The sequence below is a fragment of the Triplophysa rosa genome, linkage group LG1 (genome assembly GCF_024868665.1).
Source record: "Triplophysa rosa linkage group LG1, Trosa_1v2, whole genome shotgun sequence".
Taxonomy (NCBI): domain Eukaryota; kingdom Metazoa; phylum Chordata; class Actinopteri; order Cypriniformes; family Nemacheilidae; genus Triplophysa; species Triplophysa rosa.
The window spans coordinates 4986606-5000241 of NC_079890.1; the positions used below are offsets into that span (position 1 = coordinate 4986606).

The 13636-nt window shown below is 36.9% G+C and overlaps 1 protein-coding gene across 1 annotated transcript; it reads left to right on the forward strand.

Annotated features, from left to right (window-relative positions):
* Nucleotides 1–132: 132 nt before the first annotated feature.
* mfap3l (microfibril associated protein 3 like) lies at nt 133–12252 on the forward strand. Its single transcript, XM_057343356.1, has 3 exons — nt 133–394; nt 1336–1752; nt 9732–12252. Exons 2-3 carry the CDS (start codon nt 1464–1466, stop codon nt 10625–10627), a joined length of 1185 nt encoding a protein of 394 aa, XP_057199339.1. The 5' UTR covers nt 133–394; nt 1336–1463; the 3' UTR covers nt 10628–12252.
* Nucleotides 12253–13636: the final 1384 nt, after the last annotated feature.

The following is a 13636-nucleotide window of genomic DNA, read 5'->3' on the forward strand; positions in this document are numbered from 1 at the left end:
TAAGCCTTCTTGCTTTTGTAAGTTAACTAAAATAGGTTATTCAAACAGGGTGTGAAAGTGAGCTTATTTCATATCACCACCCGGCAGGAAAAACTGGGTCAGTTAGTAAAAAAGCGGAAGGGGAGGGTGGAATTGGTAGACTGTATGTGAACAATATAGGAGGAGTTAAAGGCCAAAAATAACACCTCACTTTGCTCTGCGTTCTCCGTCAGAAACGTTCACCGGTTATCTAATAGTGAATGAGGTGTCGAGTACATTTTTCGAGATCCTGTTGGGTCGAGACGCAATCATTCGCTATAGAACGGAAACCCTTTAACGTTAAACAGAAGCTTTAACACTTGCCATGCCAGGACAAGAAACGAGGGTTAACATTAACTGCGGAGAGCACCATGACGTAAGTTTACGCTATTTAACGTTTAAATACATCATTTTAAAGCAGTCTGTTGATATAACAAAAGGAAGCGCGGCTGTTTTGAGCTAACGTTATTCGGCTAGCAGCGTGTCCAGCGACTATTCACACGATCCTTTACAGGGTGATTGTATTAATGTAATGTTATGTGCAAACTTAACATATGAATGTATCTGTCCTAGTGTTAAACTGTGGATTTTAATATGGTATAATGCGCTTTGTCTGTTCCTGAGCGGATATTGTCTCGTCATATGACGTTAACGTTAGTTAGCCGCAGGTAGCTCGAGCTGTTTTGACAGATTTAAGTTAACGTTAAACGTTTCAGCAGAACATTTAAGATATTACAGCGGTGTAAATATCACTAAACACAAACGTTATATCTTATTTCAGTTGGTTATTTATTGTAGTAAGTTAGGTATTAACGTTAACGTTACATATGTGGATATGTTTGCACACATAAGCTAATAGACATGATCTAATACATACATGTTACCATTAGACTTATCTTTAGTCGTGTAACCTTCATAATCATTGGTCCATTTTGACTTAAATGTAAGTTTATTGCTCTTTATATACGCCAGTAACTGTTAGTTTAGTAATACTCTGTATTTGCGGTTGTAAATTGGATGAATGTCCTTACCTATGTTAAATGCCAAGTGACGACATATATTGCACGTTATAATTGATTTTAAGTTATTTTAATTACTGTAAATATATTTGGAGTGCTCTTTTTTAAAGCATATTGTAGTGTTTTTGGCCTTATACAAGTCACTTTGTATGCTTACAAGTCTTGTTATTCTTGTTTGGTAAGATCACACGAGGGGGAGGAGTCCAAGCTTTAGCTAAACTTGAGTTACAAGGCCTTATCTTGGTAAAACATGTCTGTTTTGATTAAATGTTTTTCCTCTTTTCCTTCATGTTTTCAGTGATGCGTCTGCAGAAAGGATCTTTCACATCAGTGGCTCGTCATCCTCTTGCTGGGAGGCTTGCAGATAACCGGTTAATGTAACATGAGGACCAGTGAGAAATTAGATCTCATCTAGGTTGATACAGAATGGCAGAGAAAATGAACCGAGTCAACAGATACTTCATCATTTATTTAGTGTCCGCGATCAGTTTCTATTGCACGGAGACTTTAAATGTCTCGGCAGTGGATGAAGACGGCGCCAAGAACTCGACCATGTCAGATAGTGGCACAGTTCCTATGGTTCTTACCAAAATGAGCCAGATCATAGCCCGGGAGGGGAGCTGTGCTTTAATTGAATGCAATATTACTGGTGACCCTTTTCCAAATGTCCATTGGTTCAACTCGCATGGGCATCTGCTTGACACAACGAACAGTGGTAAGTTGACAGTACTAACACCTGTATTTGTTTTGAAAACATTATCTAAATGAATTACACGAACCAGCATTTAATAAAACAGTCGCCCCAGAATAGAAATTAAGGACACGTTTAAAAAATGTGGTTACGTGGTATGGTATGTGAAAGGCGGGCGCTGCATAGATCAGTAAATAGACAACTACAACAATGTAGTTAGGTGTAAACATACTCACTAAAACAGTTGGGTTAAAATTGACCCAACAAATAACCCAGTGCTGGGTTACTATAGCACTGACCCATTGTTGGTTATTTTAACCCAATAAATTGGGTTACAACTTTAACCCAAAGTTAAAGGTTATTTTTGCCAACGTGTTATTTATTATTTTATTTTTATTGTTATATTTGTTGTTTATTATTTTTGGCTATCCTATTTATTATTATTTTATTGCCGTGTAAACAATTAATGCACAACATAGAAATACCTTTATAATTCTTTGCAACCAAAACTTATTGTATATTTGGAAATAGTTGTTTTATTAATGTACTTCCTTTATCATAAAGTTACTAGCAATTAAGTATCATTTTACAAGTATCAAATAAATAAATAAACAGAACAGAGGCTAGTCTAGCTTATACAATTATAAACTACCTAAGCAAAAGCTTCCAAACAGCAGCACCACCAGGCTTGGCATACTCCAAAATGTAAATAAACAACGCGTATCAACTGCTTGTTAAAGACGGTCTTCCTCCAGCATCATGCTTCCCACAATAACTAATACTTAAGAGGAACCGGTTTTATCCCCAAGATGCAGAACATGAAGGTCTTCCATTGCTCCTCCTGATACTGAATGATGTTTGTTCCAACCTATAAACGGATATTCTCTTTTGTAAATATGCACACATACACGGTATTATTAATATTATTACAATAATTATTTATAATTAAAGCTGTATTGTCAAAAATGATGTACAGTCATCGTTCAATATGATGAAGAATTAAGAGGTCTTTACATCTTAAGGCCCGGGCATACTTGACTTTCCGTGTCCGTCTCGTGCAGAAACGCGACCGTACAGCTTCCTGCGCATACTCATCACGGATTAAGCGCAGAAGTCAGAGTTCAACACATGCGCAATACAAATGAGTATGTGTGCTCTACCAGACCGTCAGAGGGGCAGCGCTGAGTCGCGTCATTCACAGACCCACTGCAAATTAATGATTGAGGAAGTGTTTTCGCCATTGCAAACAATCCGAGCACACAGCAAGACAACAAGAACAACAACCATACAGTATGGAGAAGGGTATGCTTCTTAGCTTGCTGTTCTAGGTTTCAGCGTGTTGGTTTTGTATTACTCTTCTTCGACAATGGCACACTGCACACTTTCTGTGTGTGTATTGACTAGGGGTGGGCCGATCCCCATACTCTGGATCGGTATCGCGTCGATACGGACAATTTTTGCTGGATCGGGTATCGGAAGTGGCGGGACGATCCAAAATCCGATCCTGTGCTGAATAATATTATCAAGCTTTAAGAAGGATGAGCTATTAGGAAACCGCTGTAAGAGTTTTCTTGCGCTTAATTTGAACATTTTCTTATGTCATGCGATAGCTTTATGTGAGGAGAAAACAAAAGATCATTAAGTTCATGAAAACTCCGCTACTGCTGTCATCTGTCACTCTACATTCAGCATAGCCTAACGTTACTCTAGTGTTCGGTGACAGTCAGGATGCTACTCTTTCCTAGACGTTCCAATGTTTGAATTATTTCTGCATAATCACTAGATAATAGTCTTTGGTTTTGTCTAAAAGGATTGTATTTTGCTGGAGTTGGTAATCACTGATGGGTGTCTTGGATTAAAGAATTGGAAGTGGTCAGAGTAAAACGCGTCACTCACACACTTTAACCTCAAACTGTTGGAAGGATGCAATGCACTTTGTGTAAAACATATAACATATCTCTTACCTTTGTGTTGTGACTGTTATGAAATTCAGAAGAAGGTGCGTTAAGCTCATCAAGGTGGATGTATTAAGCGCATCATTTCTGCGCCCGAGACGTGCACAATACCTGTAAATAAGAGAATGAATGAAGCGCATCATCCAGCTTCCAGAATGCACAATACGTGTAGAGAAGCGGATCCATTAAGCGCATCATTCTGCACCCAGAATGGGCATGGGCCCTTTTGTGCCACTTTACATTAGAGCAGAGATGTACAGTAGTGAAGTATTTTCACTTTTACTCGTGTACATTTTTCAAGTATCTGTACTTTATGAGAGTTTTTTTTACACAAAATGATTGCACTACATTATAAAGCATATATCATTATGTTCAGTCAACTCTCATAAACACGTTATAGTTTTGTTCAATATAATAAAATACATGCAATTCTACACTGATCAGAAAAAAGCAGTACTAGTATCGGATCGGGATCTGTATTGGCCGATACTTACAATTCAGGTATTGGAATCGGACCCTTCTGATGACGAAATTTGTGTCATGAGGACGGCGCGGGAACGCCTGTAGGGGTCACACTTTTCCTATTGAATTTAATTGTGAAAACTAGTGCACAATGTTAATTTCATGTGTCATATGATAGATTATATAAATGTATTATTATGTACACGTTTCATTACATATTTGTTTAAATGTCAAAAATGAAACAATTTAGGTTCTTTTTCACATGACTGTACTAACAGGAAGTTTTCAGACATTAGTCTCTTACCTGCAAATTTGTCAGTTAAGGCTTCAGGCTCCCACTTCTTAAGTTTTCCTTTGCATATAATCTCTCTAAAAGATAGACAAAATATATTGAAAGCTTGTCAATGAAGGTCATTGCTGCAATTCTGTTATACCAGAAAATGAAACTGAGTATGAGGCAAGCCTCCTCGTGTTTTGTGGTCAATGAACGGCCAAAAAAAAAATGTATTGGCTGCTATTTCCTTAAAAAATATGATGAAAGTAATAAATGTAACGAAATAAACTTAACACACTCGTCATTTGAATTCCGGTGCTTTTGACTGAGTGGCGCTGCAGCGGTTGGAAGCCCTGACACTTCCGCTGGGTCCTAAATCCAGAAATCTCTGCCAAATATCTAAAATAAAATATGATTTACACAAAAGTTTATTACTTACCTAAAAGTTTCGGACAAAGAAAAGCAAAGCGAGAGGGGTTCCCAAACAATTATTTTTATCTTAGTTTAAAATAGGTTGGTTATAAACAGTGTTGGGGAAAGTTACTTTTAAAAGTAACTAGTTACAATATTGAGTTACTCTATAAAAAGTAACTAAATACAGTACTTGGGTACTTTTTGTGGAAAGTAACTGAAAGTACTTTTGCGTAACTTTTGCGTTACTTTTTCCTCACCTAACTGATGCTCATGCTTTTCCAGACTTTGCTGTTCTTTAGTGTTTAACACTGTAATGCATTTAACAATCCTATATAGCCTATAACACACCTTTATTTTCTTTAAAAAACACATTTCAAATATTTCCTGACCAGTAGTCCTCCACCTCATCAGAGCTCTGCTTACTGTTGACACTGGTAACTTCGGTGTCACTCTCCATATTTACTGTGTTTTGACAGCGTGGCTAGTTGCACAAGATGGCGCCAGTGAGCTTTTGGGACGGCAGAGTCGTTTCCAGTTGTATAACACTGTGTGGGAAAAAGGAGGAATTTTGGCCGGCAAATATTGGTGTTTTTTTTTTTTAGGTTTAAGAAAGTAATATACAAGGGATATGACAGATCCTCTTTGCATTGCTGAGCACTTCGTTGAGCCAAAACAACTCGATAGTGTTATACGAAATTATGATTAATCTAATATATCATATATTACTAATATTATATAATATTATTTTGAGGGGAAAATTACATTTAACATATTATGTTGTATATATGCTGGTATTTGGTGAGGAGACTAACAGATGACAGTTGTTTCCTCTCTTTCTCCCATGCTCCGCCCACTCCCCAACCCTTCTTCTAACAGTGACCATGCCCATTTAAATCTGCAGATCTGTCTGTGCGTGCTGCGCCACAAACAGCCGAACACAGCTTATGTTTACATTCACGAGGCATGAGACCATTGATTGCTGTTGCGTGTCATGACTTGCGCTAATTTCGCGATCTGAAAGTTATCTTCCAAACATGATCGGCATTTGCAAGACAATTGATTGCTGTTGCGACTCGTGAATCACGCTAATTTCACGATCTGAAAGTTATCTATTGAGCATGACCGGCATTTGCAGGCATTTTGTCCATGGTGGCAAGTGCGGCCACACTATAGCTCCACATCTGAGCTCTGGCCTCCCATCGCTGTGTCAAGGGTTGCCAGATTTGCGTAACAAAACACTGCAGCACTGCAGACATGGCAACACTGCTTATGTCTGACTAGCGACTGTTTCTGCGCAAGCATGAGCGATCATGTCAACAATTTTAATTCAGAATTTCACTTCTGCAGTTTAAAAAATGTTCATATAAATCAATGATTAGACTGAAAAGTAACTCGAGTTACTTGAAAAACAAAGTAACTTGAGTATCAATATGTAAATTTATAAAGTAACTGCGTTACATTACTCGTTACTTTTACAAGTAATCTGATTACGTAACACACGTTACTTGTAACACGTTACCCCCAACACTGGTTATAAAAAGCAAGTGTTGGTGTTGACAGTAGGGTGACCACACGTCCCGCTTTGTGTTGTACCACACAGCATTTTAACCCCTTGCACGTCGCATATTGAGAAAATGTCCCGCATTTTCATCAGTCTGTTGGTTTTTAGTTGTCACTTTTTGTCACAGGTTGTGGTTAGTGTATTAAAATACAAATTATTTCCAAATAATGAAATGCATTATTTAACAATAATATATTTTAAAAGAGAAACTCTTTTTCATTATTTGTTTGTTTTCTCTTTTTGAGAAGATCTTCAGTCTACAACATGATAACTCCGCGTCTGATCTGTGCTCAGAATTTAAAGAGACAGTTAACTTAACCTTAAATTGAAATCACCATTAAAATGGTTTTATGTTATATAACATTTTATCTAATTATGTTGTAGTTGGAATGGACCAAATAGCAAATACTTTTTACGAGCTAAAAGGTAGAAAAAAAATATAAAAATGTTTAATTCTGTAATTATATCCCAGTTTTACGCTACCTTTCAGTGGTGTTCCACATTTAGTTTGTTGGGTGGTGGTCACCCTAGTTGACAGTCGACAGAGATGTACGTTTGTGTCTATGAAAAAACACTGCATACAAACATGTATACAGTATATACAGGTGCTGGTCATATAATTAGAATATCATCAAAAAGTTGATTTATTTCACTAATTCCATTCAAAAAGTGAAACTTGTATATTATATTCATTCATTACACACAGACTGATATATTTCAAATGTTTATTTCTTTTAATTTGATGATTATAACTGACAACTAATGAAAATCCCAAATTCAGTATCTCAGAAAATTAGAATATTACTTAAGACCAATACAAAGAAAGGATTTTTAGAAATCTTGGCCAACTGAAAAGTATGAACATGAAAAGTATGAGCATGTACAGCACTCAATACTTAGTTGGGGCTCCTTTTGCCTGAATTACTGCAGCAATGCGGCGTGGCATGGAGTCGATCAGTCTGTGGCACTGCTCAGGTGTTATGAGAGGCCAGGTTGCTCTGATAGTGGCCTTCAGCTCTTCTGCATTGTTGGGTCTGGCATATCGCATCTTCCTCTTCACAATACTCCATAGATTTTCTATGAGGTTAAGGTCAGGCGAGTTTGCTGGCCAATTAAGAACAGGGATACCATGGTCCTTAAACCAGGTACTGGTAGCTTTGGCACTGTGTGCAGGTGCCAAGTCCTGTTGGAAAATGAAATCTGTATCTCAATAAAGTTGGTCCATATTCTCCATATTCTAATTATATGACCAGCACCTGTAAACATACGCACATTTAATAAGTATTATTAATATTAACTTACCTCTCGAATGTCTGCAGTGGTGCCGGTCAACCGTTGAAATTTAAAATAACCGCTCACGCAGCTCAATTTTAACCCAACTGGATGGGTTGTTACAGAAATGACCCAATAAACGTCAGAAATAACCCAACAAAATGACCCAATTTCTCTATCCCAACTATTGGGTTACAAAAATAACGCAATGTTTTTTTGAGATATCGAAAGATACCGTGTATTTAGTTTTTCGTTTGAACATGTATAGAATATATGAGGTTTGTGTGAATATATGTGTGAAAATATTTACAACACAAAAGAGTAATTATTGGGGAGTAGGGCTGACACAAAATCAGATTTTCACTTCTCGGTTACTGTGGTCAAAAGAATTAATGGTAATATTAATAAATGTTTTTTAAATGAACAAATAATGCTGAATAAATACATTTTTTATTTATTCTGTGTGTTCTTTTGCCAATAAATAACACATAAAATAGAGAGAGTTTGTAACCATTGTCGTTCTTAGGGCAAAACTTTGCTTTGTGCACCCGTTTAGTGCGTAAAATCTAAATAATTAGCCACTATGGGCCTCATTCATGAAACATTCGTAAATACATGTGAATTCCGAGTCATTTGCGCGTAAAACAGACCTTCCCGAAAACTCTCCTCCGGATTCACAAATACTTCGTAAAGGTCAGATTTGATAGTAAAATGTGTGTTAATGAATTCCAATGACTCGTAAACAGGGCGCGCATGCACGCTCATTCACAATTAGCATAATCCCCGCCTATGAATTACAGCTACGCAAATTACGTATCTAGGAATACTGGAATCCTCTAGACTTCATTCTCTGGTTTGGCTACATTATATTGCATAAATGCATGAGACTAATAGGTTATATGCTTACCAATAAATTCATCAATTAAACTGTCCACCAAAGCGTTTTTAGCAAGCTAAAATAATAATACCTGGCGCTTTTCTGAAAACGACCAGCTGGTGGTGCCTGAGAACGCTTTGGAGGCACTGCGCGTTGTTCCGGAGATGCGTTGGTTGGTGTGATTTAGAAAATCCGCAACAGTTAGCCTACTTACTAGTATCTTATTTTAAAGAATATTACGTAATATGAAAATGCAGTAACCATTAATATTAACTTGTCCACAATTGTTGTGTTTGATGGTTGGTCAATGTAGTGTTTGTCCTGCCTCTTCTCCACTGTGATTGGACGGCTGTGTGAAAAAGGACAGTGACGAGCTCTGCGTTTTAGCCGAAGTAAAAAAGTAAAAAATTCTAAAAGAACTCATGAAATATCATTATGATACATAGTGCATCAAAATACAGTGTCATCATTTTGTCTAAAAGAATACAGAACGTCATGTGCGGTTTTACGCACTATTTACACTTGGTATGGAGCTGGTGTACATTTATTTCGTACCAACTAACATTTTGAAAATACGACTTTACGAACGATTTACACAAAAAATCGTTCTGCTCGTGTTTCATGAATGAGGCCCAATAAGTGCATTTACAGTGTTTCAAAGCATCCAATAATTGATCAGGAATTACAAAATTGCTACAACAATACTAGATTACTTTTATCACCAATTCTGATTACTTTTTATTGATCTGAATAACTGCTACCTGTTAGCTTTCCAATGGGCAAAGATCAAATATGTTTTGCTTTACATGCATAATGCATAGCTGTGGTTTTGTGGTGCCAAAATGGAGAGTGTTATTGATTCACAGCCTTGCTGTAAACTCTCATAAGCACTTACTACACAGATTGATTGTACTTTATGTACGTTATTGTCCTTTGACCCCGGTGCAATGCACTTGAGGATCAGGGATCAGTTTACATTGGTTGGGGTGAAAATTGACCCTGGATTAGTGCTGTTAAAATAATGAAAGTCTGTGGGTTGTTTTACATACAGTAAAATATACAATATTATACACTAGCAACTTCAAATCAGTTTTGTCATTGATAAAATCACAAGATTAGCATGTGATAAGCTTGTCAATACCTTAATGTTTGATTATCAAATTAACAATGTTCTATTTTTTTCTGTAGATGGTAAATGGTGGATTCTGGACAATGGCATGCTGAACATCACCGGCATCACTTTTGCAGACCGAGGTAAATACACTTGTATGGCGTCCAATGAGTATGGCACAGCTAACTGCACAGTGACACTTCGCGTTGTCTTCACCAAAGGCGATATGGGTGTCTACTATATGGTGGTGTGTCTGGTGACGTTTACAATCATAATGATATTAAACATTACTCGACTTTGCATGATGAGCAGCCATCTTAAGAAAACAGAGAAGGCCATCAATGAGTTTTTCCGTACGGAAGGTGCGGAAAAGCTTCAGAAGGCTTTTGAGATCGCAAAGCGTATTCCCATTATAACCTCGGCAAAAACACTGGAACTGGCCAAGGTCACACAATTCAAGACCATGGAGTTTGCACGTTATATTGAGGAACTGGCCCGTAGCATTCCGCTTCCACCGCTAATCATGAACTGTCGCACATTTATGGAGGAGATTCTTGAGGTTGTTGGGGTTGAGGAAATGAGACACACCTTCGTTCGACAGGCACCTGAGATTCATGAAGGTGATGGTGTCAGCGGGGTGCCAGCTGGAACCTCAGATGACGTTTTCACCATCTTGCAAGAGCGAGAGCGAGCTAGAGAGAGGGAAAGGAGCGAGTCACCTACTGTGGATTCGGATGACGCATCGCTTCATGAGCAGCCTCAACACATAGCCATACAGGTGTCAGTTCATCCACCATTAACTGCAGCAGGATGCTGCAATGAGGAAGCTCCGCCTCTTTCTGAAATGGCCACTTCTCCCTTGTTGGCTCCACTGTCTTTGGGGGTGGAGTCTGATGAGACGGAAAAGGTAGAGTCGGAACAAGGCGGTGGTGCTACACCCAAAACCCAAGTCATCTATGAAAGCCATGTGTAATAATCTAAAAATGAGATAATGACCTCGCTATGCATTTTTTGGGCGGAAATAAAAGGTCAAGGTTTTTTTTGTTCTACAATGGACATTTTTTTCTTTTGTTAGAAAAAGAAAAGAATAACTTCTAAGATAAGAAACATCTATTATGCTTTAAGTTCTGTTTCAATGACAAGGGATGGGTGAATCTCATGTAGAAATGTCCTTCATATTTGACCCCATATTTCATGATTTTTAGAGAACTCTAAAATAAATCAGCTTTGGTACAACAAATACTATCATTATGTGTATATTTAAATGTACCTCGTAAATGTTACTGTATGGAGAGTAATTTTTGTGCACATTTAAAATGGGGATTTAAATGTATAAATGGGGAATTAAGTGTGCTTAATTGTTATTAAAATGTCCAATGCAAATAATCTTTGTTTAAGCTTTGAATTGTTTATGCAATTTTTTTTTCTCTTGGGGGGATATGACCTAGACATTTCTGTAATTTTTTTAATCGATTGTATACAAATATTCACGCTGAATGTATTTTGGGGCGAAATGCTGTATTTATTTAGAAAATGTTTCCCAGAATTTATTTGGCATAGTAAGTGAATGAAAACTATGGCTGTAATGGTATACAAAACGCATTGTCTTAATATGACAAAAGAATTAGTTCTGATGGATCTAGGTCCACATTACTGTATTTATTTCATAATCGAGATGAAATGACTGATTCTATACCGGCTGAAAATCTTTTGTTATACAGTTAGTTGAGTTTATCATTCAATACAGGTCAAACTTTTTATATCTCAGATGGGAGGTGCAGTTCGAACTTAAGAATTTTTTAAAGATGTTCCTTCTAAAATGCATGAAAAATGCTTGTTGACTGGTTTTCATGCTGGATTTGGAGAGTTTTGGAGAAATTTGTCCTGTAGCTCAGTGGTTAGAGTATGGCGCTAGCAACGCCAAGGTCATGGGTTCGAACCCAGGGATTGCACATACTATACATTGCATTATACTATACATGTTTGCAATGTCTGCCAAATGCATAAATGTAAATGGATTTGGAGAGGCAAAAAAAACATGTGAGATCCCGATTCTGTTGTTGGCTGTCACAATGGCCAGGTAAATAACGCATTAACACTTTATATTGTGGTTTCAGTATTCTTTAACATTTTTCAGTTTGAGATTTTGAGTGTTTATTTAGTTAAGATTTTATTTCCTTATATTGTTAGTAATTAAATAATAGTATTATTATTTTAACTAGGAATGTAGTATTTCTTTAAAATAAATTTGCATATGGTTTCATCGTTTTCCTTTATCTCTGTTTTTTATGAATAAACTGTTGCAAGTATGTGTTTTTAAAATTGAGTTCTCAGATTTTACTGACGAGAAGCCAATATTAAATTCAGTTCACTGATTTTAAACAAGGCACACCTATTAGTTCTAAGATATAGATAACAAGATAACCATGAAAGTTTCTGAATGATCTATTTTTTAAATCCAGAGCACCACTTTACTGGTAATGCTAGCTATACAGGTTAAGAGCTAATTTCCTGGTCAGCGTTGTGAGGAGTGAAGGCCAGTGTGCTTTTTCAGAATGATGTTGTTCTTTAGTATAATAAAAAAAGCTTGTACCCATGGCTTCTTGTGTCTTTGTCTTTATTTGTTAAATGAAAGGAAGATGGATGTTTTTGTTTCAAGTCTGTCTCAAACTCTGCCCTTGAAGAGTGTTCGTCTACACATTACACGCTCAATCTACTTTTTTGAGTCACTGAAGTGGACTTCATATTTAACAGTGATTGTTGCTTTTTTCCTTTGTAGATCGTTTTGTGTGGTGTAAAGGCTTTTCACAGACTCTCACAAGACAAAAATCTAAATGTAGATTTTGTTTTTATGTCTCGTATTTAATATTACCATACAATGTACAATGTAAAAAATTAAACACTGTAAAAAAAACCTTAAAACTGTAGTTTCAAAAGTTGGCTTAATTACTTAAATTGAATCGAATAGCTTTACAGGTCATTTGAACTTTAAAAAATCTAAAACTTTATTGGTACAAAGTCATTTGTACTTAAAATTAATTTGTATTTCTATTTATTTCATTCAGCTTGAAACTTTAAAGCAGCTTTTGAACTACAAGTTTATGTTGAAATGGGTGACATGTTTATAGTTGTGTGCTGTGTCCTATGCATTAAAGGGGTCATATGGCGCGAATACGTGTTTTTCTGTGTCTTTGGTGTGTTATAAGTTGCCCATGCATGTATTAGACACGTAAAATTGCAAAAATGAAAGTGTCGGAACAAAAGATGCATTCTATCTAAAAGCGAATGCTCACCCAGACCTGCCTGAAACGCCTCGTGTAACCACACCCCCACAAATCTACGTCAGTTCATGGTATGAGTTGACTAAGACCGGGCGTACCTGGGCGTACCTGTCAGTACAATTGCTTTGGAACCTGATGTTCCAAATATGGTAAGAGGCGTTACATTTCCGTCACACGCTTGCAGTATTTGACCAATCACTACGCACTGGTTAACTGGCCAATCATAGCACACTGTGCTTTTCAGAGCCATGAGCTTTGTAAAAAATCTGCACCTTTCAGAGAGGCGGGGCAAAGAGGAGATACAAACATGCACGGTATGTGGAAAATACAGCGTTTTTTAACCTTAAATCGTGTAAAAACATTGCATTACATCTAAAACAAACGATAATATTCGTTTTAGCCGTGTCATATGACCCCTTTAATATATACATTAATAAAAGACTGAAATGCTTTGAGGTCAGACATATATAACTACATGTGTCTGGAACAGAGCACGAAAAGCACCACTCAATAACAATAACTTTGCCAACATGGCATAACCATCATAAAACAAAAAGCAGACACATACACCTTTATGTCCGCAGTGATGTCATCAAGACGTCATGGCCACTCTTTTCAAAAGAAAAAGAGAAAAATGCAGAGTAAACAATAACTAATACATCTGGGTCCTTTTCAACAAAAGCGCTCCAGTTTTTTTAATT

Coding starts and splice junctions, on each gene's coding strand:
- mfap3l (XM_057343356.1), top strand. CDS start 1,464: ATGGCAGAGAAAATGAACCGAGTCAACAGATACTTCATCATTTATTTA. Junction 1,753..9,731: donor GCTTGACACAACGAACAGTG/GTAAGTTGACAG, acceptor TTTTTTCTGTAG/ATGGTAAATGGTGGATTCTG.